Genomic DNA, 9779 nt, shown 5'->3' with positions numbered 1-9779 from the left:
GTTTTTTAGATTTCACATGTAAGTGAATTTGTCTTTCTCAGTCTGACTTATTTCACTTAACATAATACCCTCTAGGTCCATCCATGTTGTTGCAAAGGCAAGACATAATAACATATTTTTAATGTAGAATACAAATCCAGTTTCATGCTAAAATAGAATTTTTAAAAAGATTTTATTTTTATTTATTTGACAGAGAGAGAGTGCACAAGCAGGGGAGTGGCAGGCAGAGGGAGAGGGAGAAGCAGGCTCCCCGCTGAGCAGAGAGCCCGATGTGGGACTCAATTCTCGGACCCTGGGATCATGATCTGAGCCGAAGGCAGAGGCTTAACCGACTGAGCCACCCAGGTGCTCCACTAAAATATAATTTTAAAAACACTTCAGAGAGGGGCGCCTGGGTGGCTCAGTCAGTTGGGCGTCTGCCTTCAGCTCAGGTCATAATCCCAGAGTCCTGGGATCGAGCCCCACATCGGGCTCCTTGCTCATTGGGGAGCCTGCTTCTCCCTCTCCCACTCCCCCTGCTTGTGTTCCCTCTCTTGCTGTGTCTCTCTCTGTTAAATAAATAAATAAAATCTAAAAAAAAAAAATTAAAAAAAAAACACCTCAGAGAGATCTGAGGGACATAACTTTTAGGTTGATTGTTTATACTTTATAAAGTTTCATACAACAAAAATAAAAACAAAGTAAGACCAAAAATGAGGTTTTATCTCATTAAAACAAGTTTATAACTTTTATACCCAAAGTATTAGGGAACTGATTCAACCTGAAAAACCAGAACCAATTTTCCATGTGACAAATATTCAAAGGATATGAACATTTCATGCCAAAAGAAATACAGATCATAATATATATCTAGGAAAATGCTCTTCCTTATGAATAATTAAGGAAGTGCTGATTTATATAACTTCAAGACTTTATTAAGTGGAACATTATGAAATATTGCATCTAGACTTTCTGATTGAATGGAATCTTTTTGGAAAACAATTTTGCAAAACATAATTTGTATGCTACTAACTCTACTCCAAGTTTATAAGCCAACATTTGGAAATATTGTCCAAGAATAGAATTTAAAAGAAAAAAATTGTGCAAAACCACTAATAGGTATATCATATGATCTAAAAAACTTAAAAGGGACCCAATGTATTGAATGCATTGATTGTAACTTTTCAAAAAATATAGTCCCTGGAAGGAATTTAGGAATAATCTAAATCCTGTTTTTTTTTTTTTAATGAAAAATAAAACATAATCACAGTAACCAAGATGGTGCAGAGTATTTTATAGTTTGGAGAATTCTCCTTGTTATTATTCATACATTTGAGCTTTTTTTTTTTTTTTAAGATTTTATTTATTTATTTGAGAGAGAGCATGAGCAGGGCAGAGGGAGAGGGAGAAGCAGGTTCCCCACTGAGCAGGGAACCCACCTCGGGGCTCGATCCCAGGACCCTGGGATCATGACCTGAGCTGAAGGCAGACGCTTAACTGACTGAGCCACCCAGCCACCCCCATACATTTGAGCTTATTATAAAAATGTAAAACATCAAGTCAATGTCTTTTCTCTGTGGTGGCTGAGAGCTAACCTGAATAGCACGTGCTCTAAGCAGGAGCAGAAGGTAGCTGGAAGCCCTCTTAACTCTAGAGCATAGTGATCAGCTTCTCCCTTCTACTCTTTCAGGCTACTTATCCAGTCGGGAGGAGATTGCTTCTTACTACCACCAGCCTGAGGCACCCCTGGAAGCTAAGGTAAGCCTTAGACAATGTATCAGCTCTGAAGTGGTATTGGGCAATCTGTACTTTTTTCCTTGTTTCTGTCCCACAAGGAATAAGGATTGCAGGGGGAACAAAAGGTGTGGAGAATTGCCCTTCTCATATAGTGAGGCCACTAATCCATGATTTTATATATTTATATATATATATATATATATTTAAAGATTTTATTTATTTGTTAGAGAGAACACAAGCAGGGGGAGCTGCAGAGTAGAGGGAGAAGCAGGCTCCCTGCTGAGCAAGGATCCCGACGCAGGACTCGATCCCAGGACCCTGGCTGGGATCATGACCTTAGCTGAAGGCAGATGGTTAACTGACTGAGCCACCCAGGCATCCCCTAATCCATGATTATATTTAATGTCATTACAGTATGATGAGGATGGTGCATACAATTTATGTGATGTCCTGTCTTAAGGAGGCTCAAAGGACTCAGAGGTCCCCCTATATTTGATTCTTTGCGAAAGATCATTAAAAAACAATAATTCATAAACACCAAATAAGTAACATTTTTTATTTTACCAGAAGGATCTTTTCTTAAATTTGCAGCTTCCCTCACTCACCTGAAGTTCACTCAGTTGGGAAGATCGAGGTACTATGGCATATCGAATCGATGGCGGTGCCAAGTGTAAATGTCCCTCTCCCTCTATTGTCTACTGTGTGTGGTTGATATTTCTTAACATAAGAGGTGCCCTCGGTCTGTATTTCAGAGAAGAGTCAGGCCTCAAATTTATGGTCAAAAATAAATAAATAACCACGTGAAAAAGTCCAAAGTCAAAATGATCTCTCATGGAAGTCTGCTGAGTCACAGCTGCCATGTCCTTTTTAAAGTGATTTTTACTTCTTTTTTAAAAAAGATTTATTTATTTAGTTTAGAGAGAGAGAGAGAGGAAGAACAGGGAGGGGCAGAGGAAGAGGGAGAGAGAGAATCTCAAGCAGATTCCCTGCTGAGCATGGAGCCTGATGCGGGGCTCGATCCCATGACCCTGAGATCATGGTCAGAGCCGAAATCAGGAGCCAGATGCTTATCCGACTGAGCCACCCAGGTGCCCCAAGTAATTTACGTCTTTTAAGTAGTCAACATTTTCAACATTTAGATATGGATATACACAAACATTAATTTCTTTCAATTTTGGCTTAGTACAGTCTTTACTACTTTACTTAGAACTTGTAAAAGTAAGTTTATCATTGCTCCCCACTCACCCATCTGATAATCTCTTTTCTCTTGCTGCTGTGGAACCCCTCACAAAGTGAGCCTTTTCTCTCTTTACAGGATGTCATTCTGACTAGTGGCTGCAGTCAGGCTATTGAACTTTGTTTAGCTGTGTTGGCCAATCCGGGACAGAACATCCTAGTTCCGAGACCTGGTTTCTCTCTCTATAGGACTTTGGCTGAATCGATGGGAATTGAGGTCAAACTCTACAATTTATTGGTAAGCAACTTTTTAATTTTAGACTCAAGGGCTCAATTACTATGTCGTAATAATATATGACCATTATCTTAGCACAGAAAGATCCGGAAGTGGGTGGTGGAGGCCACAAACACATTTTATTATTTAGAAGATGCTGTTAGGTGAGGGTTCCCCCTAAATTTTTCAGAATCATCTTAGTCTCACCCTTTCTTCCTCCCCAGCCAGAGAAGTCTTGGGAAATTGACTTGAAACAACTGGAATCTCTGATTGATGAAAAGACAGCTTGTCTCATTGTTAATAATCCATCAAACCCCTGTGGGTCAGTGTTCAGTAAAAGTCATCTCCAGAAAATTCTGGCTGGTAAGTCCATCAGACTTCATTTGACAGGAGCAGAGATGGGGATGGAATCCTTTATCTGTTTCCTGGAATGAGAAAAGAGTCAGTTCCAAGCTGAGGATGGAAATGGGGGAGCTCCACGGGGGTCTCCAGTGAATAGTGTGCCACGGGAACGGTAGGACTTGCCTGCAAGACGAAAAAGGCAACACTTGCCTCTGCACCATTTCCATATGTGGAAGAGAGGGTTTGAAATATCCAGTTGATTAAATGGCAGATTTAGGCTCTGTACCCTGGAAGGGTATAAGAAGAATATATAGTTCTTAAAGAGGAAAACAAAACACACAAACATGAAATGCAAAGTAAAAGAAGTCCAGGTGAATATTAATTGCTAAGGCAATTCACATTAAAAATGATTTGAGCCTGTTTCTCTTATTTTCAGTGGCTGCAAGGCAGTGCGTCCCCATCTTGGCTGATGAGATCTATGGAGACATGGTAAGTCTTGGGCAGGATATATCACTATAATAATCTCATATCCAAATTATTTCATGGAACCTTTAGAGGTGGCATCTAGAATAACCAGAAGTAATTCCTAATCATTTCAGTACAGCAAATCAGTATCCCTGTACTCTAAATAAATAGATCGGGGTGCCTGGATGGCTCAGTCGGTTAAGCATCCAACTCTTGATTTTAGCTCAGTCATGATCTCAGGGTTGTGAGATCGAGTCCCGTGTCAGGCCTTGCACTGAGTGTGGAGCCTGCTTAAGATTCTCTCTCTCCCTCTCCCTTTCCCCCTCATCCCCCCACCTTAAAAAAACATACATATAGATCTACGACACCTTAGCCAGTTTTCCAAAGTCCAAAAAGCTATGAAAATCTGAAGATTTTTGAAATTCATTTGATGGAAAAACCTGACTTGACCTGATATAAAGATATTTGTAGATTTTTTTATATATCTCACTTACAGATCTATATATTTGTCAAAAATGTAAGGAAAGGGACAGAAATGTTAATATGCTTGATTAGGAGTGCTGTCCCAGACTGCCTTGGTGTTAGGTAATGTATGATACATGTGCTACATAACTTCTCCAAAACCCGAACAGTTCTGCATTCTGCAACATTTACATACGGGCCCAGGAATTTCAGACAAAGGGTTGTGGGCTCCTATTTTATTTTTAGATCTCTAATTCCAACAGACATTCATTCCCTAGAGCGAGCTTCATTGGGTTATACATATTCCTAGGCTAGAATCAGTGTCCTCATTGTAGGCTTCCTTTAATCCAGACCAGACACCAGATTAAATATCTTGAGATAGTCTCCTTTGAAGCCTCTTGGGCTCCCAATTATGCTTTGGGGTAGGATGAGCCCAGAAATCCAAGGCCCTGTCCCTAGTTATACAAGGTAAAGGGTGGGAGACGGGATTTGGAGGAAAATAAGCCAGAAGACAACTCTAACAAGCATCTCCTCTCCTCAGGTGTTTTCGGATTCCAAATTTGAGCCTCTGGCCACCCTCAGCAGCAACGTCCCCATCCTGTCCTGTGGAGGGCTGGCCAAGCGCTGGCTGGTTCCTGGCTGGAGGTTGGGCTGGATCCTCATCCATGATCGAAGAGACATTTTTGGCAACGAGGTAAGAACAATGTGGTGAAATGGTATGTCTAATTTAGTATACATACATGTATTTACTTTGCATGCACAGTGGTTGGGAGGTGATTTTTGCTGTTGTGTTTTTTCCTTCTTCTTGGCCCTGTAGTTTCTGGGTGCCTGGAAAGATGCCCGTAAGATGGTACTAGTTATTCCTCTCCAAAACTCAGTTTTCCTGTACCTGGCTCTGTGAAGAAGTTCCATCTGCTGCTGATTTTAGGACCGCAAAAAAAGGAAACAGTAGCTCTAATGACACCTGATATTGTTTGCAGGCTTACGATGTGCCAGCGTTCAAAATACGTTATTTTAACTTAATCCTCCCAACAACCCAATGAGGCCAGGATTAGTATTATCTACATTTTTTGGGTGAGACACATGAGGCACTAAGATGTTGTATAATTTGCCCAGAGTCACACAGGAGGCGTGTGACAGAACTGGGCTGAAACCCAAGCGGTCTGATCCAAGAATGCTACTAGGCATCATCACTTCCCCAGAGATTAAAAACCTGATGAAAAGAATGGTCAGAACAAGAATCCCCAAAGCTGGAACACTTAAGGAAGGCTAAGTAATATGTTTGCCGGGGCACTTTAGATCCGAGATGGGCTGGTGAAGCTGAGTCAGCGGATCCTGGGGCCCTGCACCATCGTCCAGGGAGCTCTGAAAAGCATCCTGCATCGCACCCCTCAGGAGTTCTATCACAACACTCTGAGCTTCCTGAAGGTAAGGGCAGCCCATGGCCTTCCACTCTGGCAGTCAGGGAAAGCCACCAGGGGAATTAGGGATAATGGGATCTCATTTCTGGAGCAATGTCCCATTACAGGGCTTCCAAATCAGGTGGCATTAGTGTAACCATCCACCCTGACATTTATCTCATTTCTGGCACTTCACTCGGCTCTGTGCCAAAAGCTTCCAGTGATTGGACTTTTTCTTGTTGACTCCTTATGCCAGCAGAACAAACGTAGGTTCCCTGACTTTGGTGTGGGCTCTACTTTTAATGACTTGCTTTTCTTTCACTTAAATTTTGATCCTTGACATCTTTCTTCCTCCTCTTATAGTCCAATGCTGATCTTTGCTATGGGGCATTGGCTGCCATCCCTGGACTCCAGCCAGTCCGTCCTTCCGGGGCCATGTACCTCATGGTAAGTGTGTGGGTGGCAGGCATTTGCTGTAGGGCAAGCAGAAGCCAGTCTGCAGCACTCACAGAGACAACCAACTAAGCTTCTGGGCCAGTCATTTTAGGAATCCCCTTGTTCTGAATTGCCCCAATAACATGATTTAACCTCAGTGTTAAAAAAACAAAAACAGAAAAACCTTTTAAAATGACTTAATTTCTCGATTCAGAAAATCGTTTTATGTATAGATACAGGGAAGATAGACACAAATAAGAGGGTTTCCGCACCATTGTACTTCTCAACTAGGATTGATACTGGTTCCCTAGGGGTGTTTGGGAATATATGGGAATTTTGTTTGTTTGCAGAATGACTTGGGGCAGGTGTGGGGGGATGCTCTTGGCATTTTGTGGACTGGGGATACTAAATCTCTTGCAATGGGTGGGATTGTTCCATGCAATCAAGAATTTCCTGGCCCATAATGCTTATATTGCCTTTTTAGAGAAACACTGGCATTCTGTTTGCAGCTCTCATTTATCATCGTCTAGGAAGGAACGCTTCAAAAAACTAAAATATTCATATAAATATATCCTTTCTTCCCTATGAAAAATTCCAGGAGCTCCTAAGTGTGAGAACTCTTAGTTATCAGTAGTAGAGTTCCAAGATATTTTGTAGAGCCGCCCTATCTTAATTTCTAGCATAGGGAGTTGGCCTGTTTTCCCTCCTTCTAATAAGTTTGCCTCTCCCTGTTATTGGTATAGGTTGGAATTGAGATGGAACATTTCCCAGAATTTGAGAATGATGTGGAGTTCACGGAGCGGTTAGTTGCTGAGCAATCAGTCCACTGCCTCCCAGCAACGGTGAGTGCTTATGTCTCTCTCAGGACGTTCTCAACTGTTTCTAGAGCCTTAGGAGCTCTCCCTGAGTTGGTCCTTAACCTGATTTTTTCCTCCCCCAACAAAGTGTATTCTCATTTGATAAAATTTAAACTGATGTGTCTCATGGCCTTGATTTAAAATTTGTTTCTCCCCCATCATTATCCCATCTGTACTGGGAAGAAAAGTTGTGGCTGAACATTTTAGGTGAGGGGAAATAAGCTTGTCCCACAAGTCCCTTTTAAGATGAATTAACTGTTACTAGACTTAGCACCCCAATGATGGTGTCAACTCAGAGAAGAAGCAGAGCTAAAATAAAACAAAAACATTTATTTGGTGTCTCAGAATTGCAATTTGGGGAACACAGATTTAGGCAGCAACCCAAATAGTATCCTCCCACCCCCTACCCTTCCCCTCCCCCCAGAACAAAAGTCAAGGGGTTTTTTTTTGTTTGTTTGTTTGTTTTTTTTTTTTTTTTTAGATTTTATTTATTTATATGACAGAGAGAGACAGCGAGAACGGGAACACAAGCAGGGGGAGTGGGAGAGGGAGAAGCAGGCTTCCCGCTGAGCAGGGAGCCCGATGCGGGGCTCGATCCCAGGACCCCGGGATCACGACCTGAGCCGAAGGCAGACGCTTAACGACTGAGCCACCCAGGCGCCCCAAAAGTCAAGGGTTTTTAAAGACAAAACGGAATGCTTGTATATATTGTTTGTAAAGAATTTTAGTTGATTGGTGGCAGAAAACTAATCTTGGCTGAATATAATTGGTTACTAAGGCTATCACTGAGCAAAGACTCTTACTATAGCAAGTTGCAGTAAGGAGTAACTAAGGACTCTGACTGAGTCCTTTTAAGATTCGTGGTTTAGCCCAGTTCAAAAATTCACGGATTCACCGGTGAAGAGGTGTATAAGGTCCATCTCCTTAATGACCTCCTGGGTCCATTTTAAAACCCCCTGACATAAGTGACCCCATTTCATTTCACCTTCCACAGTAGAACTGAGCGAACTGATAGCTCTGAGTAAATGACATCACTGCTTCTTGCTGATCGGGACCCTGGTCATTTTAGGGTGGTTTAGTACCAGATTCAACTGCTACAAAAATAACAGGCGCTTATTTTTGCAGTGCTTCGAGTACCCGAATTTCTTCCGAGTGGTAATCACGGTCCCCAAAGTGATGATGCTGGAGGCCTGTAGCCGGATCCAGGAGTTCTGTGAGCTGCACTACCATTGTGCTGAAGGGAGCCAGGAGGAGTGTGACAAATAGGTCCAGGTCCATTCTCTTGAGCATGTGTCCCATCCGGGGAGGGCTGGACTGGGCCTTGCTGTTCCTCAAGAGGAATCAGGTGCCCCTACTGGGAGAGGGGCCTCAAAAGCATGTCAAGGGTTCAGAATTGCTCCTGCTTTCCCCCAACTATGTCCACATACACACTCTGCATCCCAGATTCTCCTCTCACTCTGCTCTGCTGGAGTGACTCACTAATTCATGAATCCGCCCCCTCCTATATGACTTCCTCCTTTTTTCCTGAGAGTACTAGGTGAGCAAAATTTACCAGAAAGTGGTAGATACAAGAAAAGTAAAAGCTCATGATGAGAGAAACAAAAGATTGAGAGAATTTGTGCCCCCAAACATTTCCTCATACTGTAAGTAAGAGTACACTCTCTCCAGTCAGGTCTGAGGCCCAACTCTGTTACTGCTTCACTTCAGGTATACCTCGCTTTATGCAATAGAACTATAACGAAAGAAGTTGGGGACACATATATTTGGTTTATTATATTTTAAACACATTAGGAAAATTTGCTAATTTGAAGGATCCCTTACAGAAACCTTCTTGTTAATTTTTTTAAAAAGAATTATTGATCGTACGGGGCGCCTGGCTGGCTCAGTTGGTAGAGCATGTGACTCTTGATCTTGGGGTCATGAGTTTGAGCCCCACACTGGGTACAGAGATTACATACACACATAAATAAATAGAATTACTGATTGTAAAGGTAATCAATGGACTTTCTAAATTTAGATATGTGTACATCAGGGTTTCTTAAAATGAGGGCACATCTGTAACTTTAAAAAAAAAAAAAGGAGGAATCATAGGACCTTCCAGAAATACTGTGGTGTAAGGGCCAGAAATATCCTCACTTATCATTTTTATGGAATCATTGCTTTTGCTGTAAGGTTGATATTGATTTATTGATATATATATTATATTATCTTTTCATATGTTTTCTAAGGAACATTTATATTGACAAGATCCTTTATTTTGCCAAGGGCATAAATTATTGTTTTTCTTCTTTTTTTTTTTAAAAAAATAAATTTTACTAAGTATGCTCTTTTGGAATGTGGTTTTTCTCCTCTGTGGGGAATTCTTATTTCTATTGAACAGCAATTCTTATTGCTGTTCATTGTTTAGTCTGATTGATGCATTACCCACTAGGCTTCATTTATTTCTTTGTCCATGTACTGACATTTGGAGTTACTTAAGAAACACTATTCCTAAAACATCTTATTTGGGAGTTCAACTTCTGGCTTCCTACTTACAAACAAGGCAAACTAAGAAGCAACATTACAAACCTCTGGCATTTGACTTCACACTTTACACTTTCTGGGATTCCCAATCTCTGGTCCCAAATTCCTATGCTTTAGATCCACTAACCA

At 41.4% G+C, this 9779-nt stretch overlaps 1 protein-coding gene across 2 annotated transcripts in view; it reads left to right on the top strand.

Annotated features, from left to right (window-relative positions):
• The window catches only part of TAT (tyrosine aminotransferase), a 12272-nt gene extending 2823 nt beyond the window's left edge, over window positions 1-9449 (top strand). For both annotated transcript variants that reach the window (XM_031038212.2, XM_006742514.3), the window contains exons 4-12: window positions 1670-1737; window positions 3032-3190; window positions 3391-3529; window positions 3945-3997; window positions 4977-5129; window positions 5735-5863; window positions 6199-6282; window positions 7014-7112; window positions 8253-9449. In XM_031038212.2, the coding sequence (XP_030894072.1) occupies window positions 1670-1737; window positions 3032-3190; window positions 3391-3529; window positions 3945-3997; window positions 4977-5129; window positions 5735-5863; window positions 6199-6282; window positions 7014-7112; window positions 8253-8393 (1025 nt within the window). In that variant the 3' untranslated portion in view covers window positions 8394-9449. The remainder of the gene's footprint in view (window positions 1-1669; window positions 1738-3031; window positions 3191-3390; window positions 3530-3944; window positions 3998-4976; window positions 5130-5734; window positions 5864-6198; window positions 6283-7013; window positions 7113-8252) is intronic.
• Window positions 9450-9779: the final 330 nt, after the last annotated feature.

The sequence above is a fragment of the Leptonychotes weddellii genome, chromosome 16, assembly GCF_054177405.1.
Source record: "Leptonychotes weddellii isolate Sample4059 chromosome 16, ASM5417740v2, whole genome shotgun sequence".
Lineage (NCBI taxonomy): Eukaryota > Metazoa > Chordata > Mammalia > Carnivora > Phocidae > Leptonychotes > Leptonychotes weddellii.
The sequence above is the reverse complement of the archived record's forward strand: the minus strand, read 5'-3'. Positions and strand labels throughout refer to the sequence as shown.